General features: G+C 41.2%; 1 protein-coding gene across 2 annotated transcripts in view; it reads right to left on the reverse strand.

The window, feature by feature from the left end:
• TRIM44 (tripartite motif containing 44) overlaps positions 1 to 17,880 on the reverse strand; it is a 171,877-nt gene that overhangs the window by 41,618 nt on the left and 112,379 nt on the right. The window contains exon 5 of one of the 2 annotated variants that reach the window (XM_027837658.1): positions 10,523 to 10,656. The exons of the other annotated variant lie outside the window; for it this stretch is intronic. Within the exon in view, the coding sequence (XP_027693459.1) occupies positions 10,641 to 10,656 (16 nt within the window). The 3' untranslated portion in view covers positions 10,523 to 10,640. Of the gene's footprint in view, positions 1 to 10,522; positions 10,657 to 17,880 lie in introns of those variants that run through there. 2 annotated transcript variants of the gene reach the window in all.

Consider the following 17,880-nt stretch of genomic DNA (forward strand, 5'->3'; position numbering starts at 1 on the left):
AAAGAAAGAAAGAAAGAAAGAAAGAAAGAAAGAAAGAAAGAAAGAAAAAAAGAAAGAAAGAAAGAAAGAAAATAATTCCTTAAAAATTAGAATCAAGCAAATTGAAGTTAATGACTTAATGAGAAATCAAGAAACAATAAAACAAAACCAAAAATGAAAAAATAGAAGATGATGTGAAATATCTCATTGGAAAAACAAGTGACCTGGAAAATAGATACAGGAGAGAGAATTTAAAAATTATTGGACTACTTGAAAGCCATGATCAAAAAAAGAAATTATCGAGGAAAACTGTCCTGATATTCTAGAAACAGAGGGTAAAACAGAAATAGAAAGAATCCATTGATCACTTCCTGAAAGATATCTCAAAATGAAAACTCCCAGGAGTATTATAGCCAAATTCCAGAGCTCCCAAGTCAAGGAGAAAATATTGCAAGCAGTCAGAAAGAAACAATTCAAGTATCATGGAGCCACAGTCAGGATAACACAAGATTTAGCAACTTCTACCTTAAAGGATTGGAGGGCTTGGAATATTATATTCTGGAGGGCAAAGGAGCTAGGATTACAACCAAGAAATCACCTACCCAGAAAAACTGAGTATAATCCTCCAGGGGAAAAAATAGACATTCAATGAAACAGAGGACTTTCAAGCATTCTTGATAAAAAGACCAGAGCTGAATAGAAAATTTGACTTTAAATACAAGGCTCAAGAGAAGCATACAAAGATAAACAGGAAAGGGAAATCATAAGGGACTTAATAAGGTTAAACTGTTTACATTTCTACATGAGAAGATGGTACTTGTAACTTATAAGGACTTTCTCATTATTAGGGCAGTTAGAAGGAGGATATATGGACAGAAGGCATGGGTGTGATTTTAATATGAAGGGTTGAGATCTAAAAATAAAATTAAGGGATGAGAGAGGAATGTATTGGGAGAAAGGGAAAGAGAGAGGTAAAATGGTATGACTAATCTCACATAAAAAAAGGCAAGTAAAACTTTTACAGTGGAGGGGAAGAGGTGATAGGTGAGGGTGAGTGAGTGAACTTTACTCTCATCAGAATTGGCTCAAAAAGGGAATAACATACTGTGAGGGACTGTCTGATGTTGGCAGCTACCAGGTTGGGCGCTGTGGCAAGGGTAGGGTAAGATCTGGGTATTTTGGAAATCGAGGCAGGGGCTGTGGTAGGCAGAGTCGTGTTGAACTGGGATGGGCTGGATACAGAGAAGCCCTGAGGCAGTGGGCAATGCTTTGTGAGATAAGCTGGGTACAAGGAAGTAGCCAGAGCTTGAGCTCCTGAGGCAAGGGGCAGTGCCACGTGGGAGTGGGATGGCAGAGGACTGAGTTCCCTTTGCTTAGTCCCCTCCCTATATGCAACATCATCCCCAGACACCTCTTGTGACCTTCTTGACTTCCTGGGTCCCTTTGTGCAGCACTGACCCCAGACCCCTCCTGAGTCTGACTTCCTAGGTCACGTACTCTTGTCTATGCGTCAATCCCAGATGCCTCCTCCCCGTATCCGGTCCTAGCCTCCTACGTCACTCCCCCCCCCTTGGTGTGCTAAACTCAGACAGCCCCTTCCGGTATCTGACCCTACAATCATTGGCTAGTAAGCGGGCTGGGGAGGAGGGGCTAGGTAGGTACTTAGAACAAGCGTGGTCAGATCACACGCGTGCGCTCTCCTGGCTCCTGCCCTATTGCTCTGGCCTTGCTGCTTGGGCTTGCTATGATGGCTTGCTGTGTTGGCCTCTGAATAAAGCTCTGGTGTTGGCGCCTCCCGATGGCTCATCTCCGTGTGGTGATCCGGCTGAGGACCGAAGACTCGGGTGTGAGTAAGACTCTGGTAGTGTGCTTCTTATAAGAGAAGTGGGTACCGGCGTACGGCTGGCAGAAGGTCGGTGTGCGGCCAGTATAACATACACACTCAATTGGGTATAGAAGCCTATCTTAACCTACAGGAAAGTAGGAGGAGAAGGGGATAAGAGAAAGAGTGTGTGATAGAAGAAAAGGCAGATTGGGGGAGAAGGTAGAAGCAAAACACTTTTGAGGAGGGACAGGGTGAAAGGAGAGAGAATAGAAGAAACAAGAGGAAAGTAGGATGGAGGGAAATACAGTTAGCAATAGTAATTATGAAAAAGAATTTTAGAAGTAAGTTTCTCTGATAAAGGTCTCATTTCTCAAACATATAGAGACCTGAGTCAAATTTATAAAAATAAAAGCTATTCCCCAATTGATAAATGATCAAAAGATATGAGCATTTATCAGACGAAGTAATCAAAGCTAGGTATAGCCATATGAAAAAATGGTCTAAATCACTATTGATTGGAGAAATTCAAATGAAAACAATTCTGACATTACCTCATACCTGTTAGATTGGCTAATAGTTTAGAAAGGGAAAATGACCAATGTTGGAGGGGATGTGGGAAAAATGAGACATTAATGCATTGTTGGAGTTGTGATCTGATTCAATCACTTTGTAGAGTAATTTGGAACTATGACCCAAAGGGCTACAAAACCATGCATACCCTTTGAACCAGCAACACCACTACTAGGTCTGTATCCCAAAGAGAAAAAAAAAAAACCCAAAGTAAAAGGACTTGTATGTACAAAAATATTTATAGTAGCTCTATTCTGGTGACAAAGAATTGGAAATTGATGGGATGGCCATCAATTGGGGAATGGCTGAACAAATTGTGGTATGTGATTATGAGAGAATACTATTTTGCTCTGAGAAATGATAAGCAGGATACTCTCAGAAAAACCTGGAAAGAATTACATGGGCTGATGCAAAGCAAAATGTATTGTGTACAAAGTAACAGCAATGTTGTAAGACGATAAGCTGTGAATGACTTGGCTATTCTCAGCAGTGCAATAATCCAAGACAACTCTGAAGGACTTAGGATGAAAAATGCTATCCATCCCCAGAGAGGGAAGGGATGGTGTCTGAGTACAGATTTAAGCATACTTTTTTAAACTTTTTTTATTTTTCTTGAGGGTTTTTTTTTGTCTATGTTTTGTTTCACAACATGACTAATGTGGAAATGTTTTGCATGACTACACATGTATAACCTCCATAGAACTGGTTGCCTTCTCAATGAGGTAGGGTGGAAAGAGAGGAAGGGAGAGAATTTGGAACTCAAATTTTTAAAAACAAATGTTAAAAATTGTTTTTACACGTAACTGGGGAAAATAAAATACTAAATAAATTCAAAAATGAATAAATAAGTAAACAAATAAATATATTGATTAATAGACAAATTGATAGATAAACAAATAAATTTGTTATTGTTATTCAGTTGTTCAGTTGTGTCTGACTCTTTGTGATCCCATGGACCACACTGTCTTGGCAAAGATACTGGAATGGTTTGCCATGTCCTTCTCTAGTAAATAAATAAATATATATTATTGATACAAGATTAATTTTGGGGGGAGGGTGGAGGTCACTAGCATTTGGAGGGGGAATTATAAATTTATTCAACTGTCTTAGAATTCATTTTCAGTATTTCCTATGAGTTTAATTTCAACACTTCTTACCGGTCAGAGAATGCCCATTTGTTATTTTCTACTTTTGGTGGAGCTGGGCTATCTCCAGTCATCCTGATGAATATCTGGCCACAGACCCAGATGGTTCTGGAGGAGAAAGTGAGGCTGATGACCTTGCACAGCCCTTCCTCACTCAAATCAAAGTCATTTGCAAGTCATGTCATCATCTCCCTGATGTCATGGCCCTCTTCCAGAATGAAGGACAAACATAACACCTTTTGGTGGAGAACAGGGATAACAGGAAAGTATGGGAATGTAAACAATCAATCAATAAACAAGCATTTATTAAGTACCTACTATGCATCAAGCATTATTCTATGTGTTGGGGTTTTTTCTGGGGGGGGGGGGTGGTGGTGGTGATGGCAGGACCAGATCTGTGATTCTATTGATGTGAGAAATTCCCAAAAAGGACTCTTTCTCTACTTGACAGAACGTCTGAGCTAGATTTGTGGGATCTGAATGCAGGTCTTGTGGATTCTGAGGCCAGTTCTTTATCTACTTGTGCACTTTTGCTTCTGAGGAAAAAAAAAACAAGAACCCCCAAAATAACAACAACCTCCAACCCTAGCTCTTGCCCTACTTCTGCCCTCAAGGGGCATACATTCTATCAGAGGAAACAAGTTGTTCTGAAGGATTGTTTTTGCTTTTGTATCCCTAGCATTTAGTGTGTGGTGTGTAATAAATGCTTGCTGGTTGATTGAGTGAGTGATACACAAACAAGAGCTTCATCTATCTATTTTTTTTTTTTTTGTATATAGGTGGGGGTAGGCAGCACTAATTGTGCTTGGGGGTAAGCACTCAGTGCCCTGGGTAGAGGTGGTGAGAGACCTGTCCTTGGTGCTGGAAAGGCTGCTGCCAGAGGGCAGGGCTGGGGAGATTCTCACCTGGGGCCATCTAGGGAGGAAGGAACCTGGACAGCAGCTTCCTCATTTAACTAGCTATTCTTGGTCACTAGCTGCCGAACTCAGTGATTCCAGGGTATTGTCAGCACCCTTTACATTTCATTTTCTCCTCATCCTGCCCTACTTACAGCTCTGGGTATAACACGGCAACTTCCTCCACCCTGAATTCCCTTTCCTCCTTGCCTTGATGCTAAAACAAATTTCATACTGAAACACTTTTTGAGATTAACAGGAACATCATAGAACACTCAAAAAAACCAGCAACAAACAAACCCACCAGAGCCAACTTTTTTCACCAGCTTCAGTCTGACTGGTCCACACCTTTCTTGCCTACAATGCTGCCTTGACTAAACTTGTGCTGTGAGTGTGGGCACAGTTTATTGTTTCTTCTGCTCTCCATTTTTAATTACATGAAAGAGTTTAAGAGGATTTTCAAGACAGAAATTGTTTTTCCTAAGCAAAAATGTTATGATTTCCATGCCTACCAATTAGTATTTCTTGAACACCTACTATGTGCCAGGCACTAGCAATACAATGAAAAATACAGAAACAGTCCTTGTTTTCAAGGTGTTTACAGTCTAGCCAAGTGAGACAAAATGTACTTATATGTGCAACATAGATAATAAGCAAGAGATTATAGAGAGAGAAGAAATGAGAGTCCCACTAAGAGAATATTTCATCAGAGCTATAACTTGGGTTGGGTGAGCAGGACTTTGCTCTAGGATGATGACATGATCAGGGGTGGGGCATGCATTGTCTCCTTGTAGTTCTTCAGAGAAAGTTATCCCTGTGCCTTATGGTCTTCTGGAAACTTGTCACATGTCATGGACCTGCTCCCTTGCCTAGCCCCAACCAAGCATGCCATTGGCATAGAATCACAAACCTTGAGCTAGAAGGGAGCTCAGTCAAACCCTCCCATTTTAGAGATGAAAAAAGTAAGACCTGGAGAGGTTAAGTGATTTGTCAAGGATCACACAAGTAATCGGCATCAGAGTAGGGTTCTCTGGAGCACTACTCCTGGCCAGATCGTCCCCTCAACCCTGAACGGGATCTGGGCATGAGGGATGGATGTCCCCTCTCTCTTCACTACTGCACCTGCATTCAGATTGTGTTCTGTGACAGATGAAAGGGTCCCTGGCTATGATGTGGGTCCTATCCCTTGTAAGAGAGGAAATTTGATTTATTTCAAGGTCATACAAGCAGTAAGTGTCAGAGACAGGATTCAAAGATGACTTTTCATTGTGCTCTCTCCCTCTCTCTAGCACATGTAATATTGCAGAGCCTGCAATGATTAGAGGAAGATTTTACCTTTTTTCCTTCCCAAGAGGACTGACTGAGATTTTGCCCTCAGACTATGTGTCAGTGTCCACACTGAAATGTTCGTCTTCCTCAGCCTAGCCTCTCGGAATCTTTAGCTTCCTACAGGGTACAATTCAGATGTCACTTTCTATATGAGGCCTCTTCTGATACCCCTAATCATTCATGCTCTTTCCCCCCTAAAATCAATCAATCAACAAACATTTATTAAACACCTACTATGCACCAGGTGCTGTGCTAAGCACTGAGGATACAGAAAGAGGCATAAGTCAGTCCCAGCCCTCAAGGAATTTACAATCTAATGAGGGAGACAATGAGCAATGAAATACATGCAAATCAAGCTATCTACAGGATAAATAGGAGATAATTACCGGAGGAGAGGCACTGGAATTAGGAAGGGTTGAAGAAGCCTTCCTGTAGGAAGTGAATTTTAGTTGGGACTTAAAGGAAGAGAGAAAGGTCAGTAACCAGAGTTGGAGGGAGAGCATTCCAGGCATAAGGGAATAGCCAGAGACAATGCCTGGAGCTAGAGGGGTTACTTTATTTATACCTTGTATTTATTTATCTGTGCGTTTGTCTTGTCCTACTACTCTGCACCATCCCCTTCCCCCACCCCCATCACCTCAGTAGAACTTAAGCTTTTGGAGGGTAGGAAATGTCTTGCTTTTGTCTTTATATCCCTAGTGTTTAGCATGGCAGCTGGTACAGAGTGGGTGTTGATAAGTAAATGCTTGCCGAATTGATTTGAATAGTTTACAATCTTCCAACAGGAAATGATTCTGAACTAGTTAGGACATTGGAAACCTCTATTAGAAACATAAAACCAAGTTTTGCTGTCAGTTTGGCCACCATTTTCCAGAGAGATGGCAGCCAAATCACATTAGTTGTGGTGAATCAGTCTCCCGGTCTGTAAAATGGAAACGCCAATAAAAACTGAGGCCAGCCACTCTAGTAGGTTATGAAATAATCCTGAGGATAAGAAGCTATGATATCTGTAACAGGTTCACCCACAGAAAAGAGAGAATGGGGGCAGAAGGAAGTATCCAGAAAGCAGTCATTAAACATGACTTGCAGGCATCAGTCTGGTCTTATTGGTGACCACATGCCTGAATCCACATGCTTATGGGATGCCTTCCATTCTGTACTGCTCCCCTTCCCCCAGGGCAACAAGGGCTTTTCCCATTATTCCCTCAAGCTATGGGACTGTTGTACCCCATCTTTCTTCTGGTTCAGCTATTCCAAGGTTTTTCCTGGGGAGATATTTTCTGGGCTTTCAGAGGTTAATATGGGAGGGTGAGAGTGACTTATTTCTTACTCTGCCATCTTGGCTCCTCTAACTGGCTTATGAATGGAGATATGGATAAGTAAGATTTGATAGACAGAGCACACACAAGATAATGAGCTGGTTGCCTCCCTCAACAGCCTGTGAAGGGAATTATGATTTTTCATATTAATCGATATGATATGTGTAATGAATATACTAATAGATTAGATTTTTCACAATTGCCTTTTCTATTTTCTAGCTCAGGAGTCAGACTTACAATGCAGCTTGAAATGATCAATCAAACCCTTGACAATGCTTTCACAAATCACTGCATTCTTGTGTCTGTGTACCGTAAATGAGGTGAATCAAAGATTGTAGAACCTGTTAACTCTGGTCCTGTGACCCACCAAGTAACGACCCCCAATACTGCTCCCACAGGACTCCAGAATTTTTGTATGTCTTCCACTCGTGGGCTTGTCATGGGAAACCTCTCTGGACCTGGGAACAATTGTTTGTAATCCACTTTCTCCCCTCCCTTCCCATTGTGATTTGTGTATATAATCTCTGACTTCACCTCAGCAAGGAGGAATTCTGATCTAGAGAATTCCCGATTTGCAAATCTGTTGGTCATAATGAAATTAATTAATTAAATGCTACCTGATTATTGACATTTTGTCTCTGGTCTGCTGTTTCATCATTCTCAGGTTAGAGACTGGCTTGGTAAAATCTTGTTAACAAGCTATAGCAGGGAATCAAAAGAGTCACTATGGTCCCATTGGCTCCCTCTCTTCCCATGTTTTCTCTTACTGGTATGTCCCGGGACACCAGAATGATAGGGCCAGCTTGAAGATGCCAGGGACTCTATTGCTTCTCCTTGCTTTAATCAAGTCAGCCAATGATGCCCATTCAAGGCAGAAGCTCAGATGATCTTTCCAGAGTAGCAAGAGATACTTTCCTCTCTCTTTTATCTCACACGTTAGGTCAGTTGCTGAAGTCTGCCATTTCTATACATGTGATATAGTGGGCCTCTTTATTCCCAGTCCAACCACTCAAGTTCAAGTCTTCAGTTCTCCTTACTTACACAATTGGAGTATTATCTTAACTGGTCTTTGGGTTTCTAGTCTATCTACTCTCTAATGATTCTTGACATCCTGCTGCCTGAATAATCTTTCTGATATCTAGCCATGATCACGTCACTTTTCAAAAAACTTCCTCATTCATTCAATCAATCGATCAACTACCATTTTTAAGTGCCTACTATGATGCCAGACACAGTACTAGATGCTGGGGATACTGTGGTCTAGCCAAATTAAACTATTTTCCATTCCCTACCTTGGCCTTTCTTGCCTCCATGTCTTTACTCATATCAGCCTCCATGCCTAGAAATGACTCTCCTCCCATTTCTTCATATCTTAAGGTCTTCCTTTTTTCAATGTCCAGGTGAGATGTCACCTCTTCCAGGAAGCCTTTCTTGATCACCACTCCCTCCCCATAGGTGAAAGTGGGGATTCTTCTAGATTCTAGATTCTAGGGGATTCTAGATATTCTAAAAGATGGAAGTTTCAAGAATGTGTATCCTAGGCATGAAGGATAGCCTGTGCAAAAGCACTGAGGTGGGAAATTAGACACTAGATTAGGGGAAAAGCAAGCAGTCCTACAAGGCAGAAAAGCAGATTATATATTTATAAGATATATATATATTATTTATGAGATTATATGTTTACCTTTGTTGGCCCATAGGATTTTAAGCTATAAGAGACTTTAGAAGTCATTTATTCTTCATTTTACCTTCTTAATCACCTCCTAGATGGGGTGGGAGAGAGCTAGTACAGAAAACTAAAAGGGTATTACTCAGAGATAAATGCAAAACCATTCTAACTCTAGGCTCCCTGCAATGGGCAGGATTATTGTGTGGCACATATAGAAAGGAGAGAGAAAGATGGTGGCTTGGTCTGTCTCTGGCTCGCCCTTGCCTTTTCAGTTTCTCCAATGTGAATTAGAGCTCTATGAATATGTAATACACAGCAAGTAATTTAAAGCAAATGGGCAGCTTCTGCATATTTAGGTGGTTTAGGAATCCTAAATCCTTTTATTAAAGGGATTTGTTCTGTGAAGTTTGGATTCAGTCAAAGGGTTGCACTTGAGGACCTAGAAGGCCACATGTGGCCTCAAGGCCACAGGTTCCTCATCCCTGGAGGTGAAGTAGGTATTCTAGCTAATTACACTGAAGGCTCTTTGGCTGCCCTCTTAGAAGGAATGAGTAAAACCTTTGAGTAGAGATTCCTGATACTGGGACTGCCATGAAATCGCTTCAAATTCTTTTCTTCTTCTGGGATCTTACGCCTTGAAAAGGATATTTTGGGAGCAGTGTGGTAACTAGGAATTCTGATATTTGGGGCAAAATCACCATGGTCACCTTAGGGTGACCACACCTGAATTGGTACTATATAGAATGGAGAATGAGGCTGTGGGAATTGAGGAGGTTCAGGCCCTCAGAGAAAGTGGGGTCAAGCTGACAACCAGAAAAGGAGGAGTCCAGGTAGGAGTGAAATGAAGAATGGTTAGGGTCTCTTCTAAAATAATGGTCCCGGAGAGGGAGTCCTCAGTCAGGAAAGGAGGGCCTCAGAGTATAGGTTTCCTTCTCCCAACTCTGAGATTCTATGAAATTCAACATCCCAGGCCTGGAATTTCTGATGCCTCAGTCTCCATCACCATTCTGCCCCTACTCTCCTGTATACCATCTTGCTGCATACATTGACTCAGATAATCTCTCTCAAGCTGTGTCCATTTTGCTCTCTTGCAGGCATCTGTCTCTTGATTAGTCAGCCTCATGGTTCAGGGAAGGTTGCACCCCTCCCCACCACAGATGACTGTTAGCATCCCTGCTAGCATCTAGTGAATATTTCCTGGCAACCTCTGCAGCTTTGCCCATCAGGGAGTCAAGGACCACCCCCTGCCATAGGGAGGAAAGTGGTGAAAGTGATTCCAAAGGGGGTCCTGTCTAATGAGGCCAGTGTGCTGGAATACTGTAATTTGCCCTATTTAACTAGGGCCCAGTGCTAAATCACAGTGGAACACCTAGAGTATTAAAACCAACGTACCTTTCATACATGGAACAAATTAACTCTGCCCTTGCCCTCCCAGCTAGGAATTGTCAGTGAGGCTAGATGCTCATTTCAGACACACACACACACACACACACATTTCCAGTTTGGACCACCATGATCTCTGGGCTTGGCACAAACTAAACATGTGCAGGCATACGTGTGTGTGCACACACACCACATCCACATGGCACTACCATCCCTCATTCCTGTTGGAGTAATGTGTGCTCAGGAAACACTTTAAGCATCCATTTACCCACATAAACGAGAAGAGAGCATCGGCAATGGTGGTGACATCTGCGGGAACACAAAATGTATTCATTATCCTTCGTGCGATTACAATGAAGGCAAATGCATCCGTAATGGAAGGACATTTAAAAATAATGTGCTGCTGGATTCCATGTCTATAAAAACCATAACGAGGGGACAGGAATGGATCATGTGAAGAAAGAGGCTCCACTGAAGTCAGGGGTGGTTCTGGTCACATCAATGCCTGGCCTTGGGTCCTGGGGATCAGTGACCTCGGGACCTTTAAAAGACACAGTAAGATGGTGGCTGTGAATGAAGTTTTTGTTATCATCCTGTTCAAAGTACCATCATAATTTTCAAAACAGGATTGGAGGTTTTTTTAGTAGGATTATAGCTACTAACTCCATAAGGGACAAAAGCACCAGGCTGGGAATTAGGAGACCTGGATTCTCCTTGCTATGTGACCACAGACCAGCTGCTTCTCCTCCCTGGCGAGCTAATTTCCAAGGTCCCTCATGTCTCTAACATTCTAATACCATGGGTGAAGTGCAGAAAGGCTCTGACTTGCCTGATGTTTCCTTATCTGTAACATGGGGACAACAAGATGCTGCCTTGATCTGATGGGATGAATTAGAAGGGAAGGTATTTTCAAACAGTCAGTAAGCATTTATTAAAGACTTCTTGGGAGTGAGGCACCAACAAAGAGGAATTAGCTTCTGCCTTCATGAAGCTAATAATCTAACATGTCTATATACAAGTGTAAGGTATTATCTTTCAACAAGCAAAATAAAATGGGATGATACCTTATATGGTCATAAATACAATAGAATGGAGTAGAAACTCCTGGCTTTCTATCTCACTCTATGGACTTCTCTGCCTCCTCCCCAGCAACCTTTTCACCTTGGAGACACCATCTCTCTAAATATCTTTTCTGTTGGGTCAGTCCTTGGACTGGACCGCCATTTCCTAAGGTGTCCAATCCATGGTTACTTCTCTCCTGACTTTACTCTTTACTCTCCAGACCTTTTCACCACTTTCCCAGAAACCTCACTCTTTTGTGGGTACCTTTCTCCTCATCCCCCCATTTTATATGATATGTCCTCTACTATTGGAATGTAAACTCCCTGAGGGCAGAGATGAAGGGTGTGTTGATAAATGTGCAACAACCAGCACATGCATGACACACTTTTAGATTTAGTCTGCACTATTCACGTCTTTTCCATTGCCTTCTTAAATCTAGACAATCAACAAAACAATAAACCAGACCCTACATTGTAGCATTTGCAGATTTCCAAGGTATAAGTGCTCACAATGAAAATTAATCAATTGATTCTTGAGCCAGTTTGAGCTGGCTCCAGCACATTCCTGGTAGAGAGTTTGATGTTTGCTTGTATTTGTATTCCTGGTACCCAGAACATTGAAAAGAACTTAGTAAATGATCATGCATTCTATTTACCTGTCTATTTAGCTATCTATCTATCTGTCTGTCTATCCATTATCTATGTCTCCATCATCAATTTACATGTATCTAACCATCATCTATCCACAGCTCTCCATCACCTATCTTTCTATCTATATATCTATCATCTATCCACATCTATCTACCATACATCTTTCTATCCATTATCTATTTATCTATCCATCCCTCCATCCATCTTCTATCTATCTATCATCTATTCACATCTATTGATCTATCTATCTACTATTTATCTATTTATTATCTATCCACATCTATCTACCATCTATCTATGTATCTACAGAGAATACAGATAGTTTTGAGAAAGAATGGAAGGTTTTGAAGAGCCAACGGCACTATATGAATGAAAGACGGCAGTAGCATAGTAGACAGAGAACTGAACTTGGCCCCAGGAAAATTTGGGGTCACATACCACCTCTGACACTTAATGATTGGGTGGCCATGGGCAAGTTCCTTGACCCCTCTGAGCCTCAGTTCCTTCATCTGGAATGTAGATAATAATATGGATCCCTTCTCAGAATCATGGTTTTAAATAATCAAGGGAAATTGCAAATTTCAAATAAAGGTTAATTAAAATAAAGATTCACTGTTTTCCCATCCAAGTTCCTGGGCCCCCAGAAATCTATCCATGGACCCCAGGTGAGGAACTCCTGCTTTAGGTAGTGATTGGCAACCTTTTGGAAGTTATAATGCCCATCCTTATTGAATTTCATGACATACCCTCTCTACTTCTGTCATGGTGGAGAGAGAGGAGACACATTTATATTTCAAATTAAATTGAAATTAAATGAGTGCTTTATTTGGATGATTGATCCTTTCAGATAATTAGAAATTTCCCAGGATTACTCCAAATCAGAGCCCCATGAGACTCATCTCCCTTGAAAAGTATGGCTTCCAGACCATAAATACTCTCATGAATAAATACTCTCCCTTTATGAAACCCACTCAGTCATCCATGTCTCTGTAACATTCTAAGTATTTTGAGAAATAACCAAAAACAAAAGAAATAAAAATAAGCATAAGACATTTTGTGACTATAAAGCAAAATACCAAATGTATACTACTATTCAGGAGGAGCCAGGAATAGAATTCTTTTAAGGAAGTAAGCACACTATGTATTCACCTGGCTACTTCTTAAGGAACTGTGCAGTCATCTTGAATCATAGGATTCCAGGCTGGAAGGGACCTTAGAGATCCCAGAGCCCAACTCCATCATTTCACAGATGCTATTTCAGTTCCCACTAACATGACCCTTGCTCCAAGGGCATTTATTCCATCATTCAGCACATATTTATGAGGTACCTAGCATGGTCTTGTGGGAGATACAAAGAGGAATAAGGCATAGTTCCCTGCCCCACCTTGTGCTCCCAATTGAACAACCTTTGAGATTCTGGGGTCACCTCTACCTCCAGTGAGGTATCAGAGAAGAGTGTTGTATAAAGGTCAAAATAAAATACTGATTGTAACAACAACACACTGAAATGAAATTTAGGAAATCATTTGGATGGAAACCAACTAATCTGGAGTTTGGAGACTTGATGGACCTTTGACTGAAACAACCTCTCTCCCCCCCTCACTTTCCTCCCTCACCTTGAATTTATTTAATTTATCCTTAGACTCAAGGCTGGTCTATGACAGACATTCAAAGGAGTACTTTGACCCAGACTGCCTCCTTATTTTTATTTTTTAGGATCTCTGGAAGGAACAACTTCCTGGTAATCAAAGATAGATAAGGGAGTAATGGGCAGCCTAGAAAGGTAATGAGCTCCCCTTCTTTAGAGGTTCCCAAGATTCCACATTGTACAGTGACCCAATTTTCAGTTATGGGTTCATCTCTGAGATTCTGAAACACCCTCCCTTCACTTCCCTCCTCCTGTACCCGCAGGACAGGAAAAAGAATGTAATATGAACAAAGTGCTCAGTCAACTTGACTGATCAACTGGTGGCCTCTGAGACCATGAGACCAAGAAAATGTCACTGGCAAGTTGGCCAGTCAGTGAGCACTTATTAAGCACTTACTATGTACTAAGCAGTGTGCTAAGGGATGAAGAGAACAAGATAGGTAAGAACTAGGTCCCTGACCTCAAGGAGCTTATAGTCTAATGGGGGAAACAAAAAGAACAATGAACACACAAGATATATACAAGGTAAGAGGCAGGGAATATCCAAGAGAAGACAATAGCAGAGCTCTCCCCCTCCTCTGTCTCTCTGTCTCTTTCTGTCTCTCCTTCCCTCTCTCTTTCTCTCTCTCTCTCTCTCTCTCTCTCTCTGACATTTATGGAGTCTGATATTCATAGGGTACTATACTAGGGGCTACATGTGATACACCCTCTGCCTTCAAGTGGCTGAAAATCTAATTAAAAGGACACAGTTTGGAATCATACATTTAGAGCTGATAGGGACCTTAGAAGCCATAAAGTTCACCCATCCATCTACCCCACCCCCAATTTTACAGACTAGAGAACTGAAGTTCAAAGGGGTTAAACTACCCAGGGTCATACAGCTAGGAAGTAAAAGAGATAGGATTTGAACCCAGATCTTTTTTCCTCCAAATCCAGCCCTTTCTCTGCTGGGCCATGCCACCTCTAAGGCAGATAGTCAGGAATGAGTTGTACATACTAAACTCAGTATCTGACTAGCATCATTGTAGTGCTGAAGACATTTTGTGTTTCGAGGAACATAACCAAATAAAGTCAATATATCAGTTCACTGGTTACTGGAAAGGAATCTCCCATTTGGAGCACCATGGGCTGTTAGGACCGATAGGTATAAGGATAAGAATTGGATTTGTGATTTCACTGATACTGGGATTTCGCAGAGGAGGAAATTTCTTTCACCAATGTAGGTGAGTGACTTCTTCACAACTTAACAGTCTTTGAGAGTTGCCTGAAGCTCTGACTTCAAGATAAAATGATTTGTCCAGTCTAAAAGTTAAAAACTATTTGATTTTAAGAACCCTCTGACTCCTTTTCCACCATTTGTCACTGTTTGAAGAAGAAACAAGGTACAAATTTTTAGGGTTACCCAGTTATATCATTATAATTGATCTATTTATCAATCAATAAACATTTATTAAGCACCTACTATGTGCCAGACATTGTGCTAAGTGGTGAGGATACAAAAAGAAGCAAAAGACTACCCCTGCCCTCAAGGAGTTTACAATCTAATGGACTAAAGAAATCAAAGAAGGAGATAAAGAAGCTATAAGTACAAAAATATTTATAACAGCTCTTTTTGTGGTGGCAGAAAATTGGAAACCAAATGCGTGTCCTCCTTTGGGAATGGATAAACCAATTGTGTTACACAACTCTAATGAAATATTGCTGGGATATTAAGAAATGTCAAAATGGACAGTTACAGAGGAACCTAAAAAGACCTCTATGAATTGATGCAGAATGAATGAGCAGAACCAGGAGAACAATTTATACAATGAGACTATAGAGAAAAAACAAAACAAAAACTTTGAAAGGCTTTTAAATTCTGATCAACACAGTGAGAAACCATGAATCCAAAAAAATAAAGATAAAGCAGACTCCTTGCCATTTTATCTCCAGAGGTACATGAGAGACTGTCAGAGAAGTGATGAACTTAAAATGTAGAAAGATATATCTAATGGGAGACTAAAGGGGCACTATGCAGCTATGTGGACAGCTAAGTGGTGCAGTGGATAGAGCACTGGGACTAGAGTCAGAAAGACCTGAGTTCAAATCTGGCCTCAGACACTCATTAGTTCTGTGACCCTGGGGCAAGTCATTTTTCTCATCTGTAAAATGAGATGGAGAAGAAATGGCAAACCACTCCAGTATCTCTGCCAAGAAAACCCCCAAATGGGGTCACAAAGAGTCAGACATAACTGATATGACCTAACAAAATGCAGCATTAGATGTTTTGTTTTTAATTTTTGTTTATTTTTGAAAATTTACTCAATGGAAAAGGTCGTGGTAGGGAGGGAGGTAAGTAGGTAGGTAGAGGTAGGGAGGGAAGGATTAGCTTAAAAACAATTAACAACACAGGATATTTACCATGTGCCACATTTATTTCAATATTATTTGTTGCTGTGGAGCTATGATATCAAATTCAAAAAGAAATGAAGCCACCAAGCCATACAAAAGGATCCCCCAAAAAACACATATTACCATTATCTATGCTTTATTGTCTTTTTATTTCTTTTGTTAAATATTTCCCAATTATATTTTAATCTGGTTTCAGCTGCATTTGGCCATGCCTGCCACAGATTGGTGTCACTCTGAATTAAACTCAGGCGCTGAACCATATTGCCAGAGAGCAATAGTGAAAATACAATGCTAAAAATAATTAAAAATTATTTCAATTCATTGACTTGATTGGGTAGGACTGCTATTGATATGACTGTTATTGGTAATGAATGTAGAGTAAAAAATAATGAGTTAAGTGTACAGGATTTAAAGGAGAAAACACATTTTTAAATCACCATATTACTAAGTCACATATGCTGTGAAATAAAATAAAATGTAATCTAAAAAATAAAAAAAGAAGCAGTAGGGTATCGCTCAGAACTGAGAACTGTTTTGTATTTTCCTTTGTTTCACAGGTTGTCATGGTTGGAGCATCCATAAGTAGGTGGCTAGCTTGAGAAGGAGCTGATCTCCCACTTTCCTGCTCTGGGGCACCTTATGTTTCTGACTTTTGGTGCCATGATGTATCCTTACCCCAGGGAAGATCAGCCGTAGCCTGGAGTGCCCTAGTCAGCACCTTCTCATGTGCTTTACAAGATTCTACTCTAGGCTAGGCAGACCAGTAGCTTCTGGCAGAAGGAGGGGGGCTGTCATCTGTCCAGCACAACAGCTGGCTTGTGGACAGTCAGCAGTTCATCAGCATTTCCTTGCATTTTTGCCCAAACTGTTTGGTAAACAAAAACTAAGACAGAAGTGTATTTTTGTTGACCAGAAATCTCCAATTTTTAAGGAGCCCAAACAACTTACACACTGTGGTATGAAGGCATAATTTACATTTTAAAATATTCACACAAAGAAATGTCTTTATTTAAACATATGGCCAGTGCTAGAATTATCTTCCCCAATATTTCTCCCTCTAGAGTCTTTTTGAGTAGAGGCAGGTGGGGAGGAAGAAAAATGTATGTCCATACTATGGTGTGGATGGGGAGAGGTGGGTTTGGGACCTGCAGGAGACTGAAAAAGGGTGAAGAGAGAAAGGGCCCAGAGTGGTAACCCTGGGAGAAGAGAAGGAGTCTGGAGGGTTTGGCTCTCAACATGTACTTAGTAGCTGTGTGTCACTGGGAAGTAACTTAACCTCTCTGGGTTGCATTTGACTCATCTGTTAAATGAGTAGGTTGAGGCAGCATGATAAAGGGGAAAAATTGCTGGTTCAAGAATCAAAGGGTAGGAATTCGAATCCTGAGTGACATTACCTGTGTGACTCTGGCCAAGTTCCTTAACTATCTTTGACTTGGTTTCCCCATCTGTAAAAAGAAAGGGTTGTATTAAATGATTTCTGAGGTCCCTTCTCAGTCTGAACCTATGATCCAGTGACTAGGTGGTCTGCAAGTCTCTTTACAGCTCAGAATCTAGAATCCTCTGACTGTGATCTAAATCTTATGAATCTAGAGGAGGAGATGGCACAGGGGGCTCAGCGTTGCCTTGTCTTAGACTGGTTGGCAGTGCCAGGGGAAATAGCCACAAATTGGAGACAGTGTGAGAAAGAACGAGAGAGAGAGGGAGGAAGAGAGACAGTTCAGGCACACACACACACACACACACACACACACACACGGAGGGGCAGCAGGGAGACAGAGAAGGACAGAGAGAGACAGAGAGGAAGAGAGGGAGAGGCAGAAAGAAATAGAGAAAGGGAGGAAAAGAAAGAAAGAGAGAGAGAAAAAAAGGAAGGAAGGAAAGCAAAGAATGAGGGAGGAGGGCGGGGAAAGAAACTGAGATGGTAAAAGAGAGACACAGAACAGTAAGGAGGGAGAGAAAGGAGAGAGGAGAGAGAGAGAGGGAGAGAGAGAGAGAGAGAGAGAGAGAGAGAGAG

Source organism: Vombatus ursinus, unplaced genomic scaffold, assembly GCF_900497805.2.
Source record: "Vombatus ursinus unplaced genomic scaffold, bare-nosed wombat genome assembly UNPS02014822.1, whole genome shotgun sequence".
Classification (NCBI taxonomy): Eukaryota; Metazoa; Chordata; class Mammalia; order Diprotodontia; family Vombatidae; genus Vombatus; species Vombatus ursinus.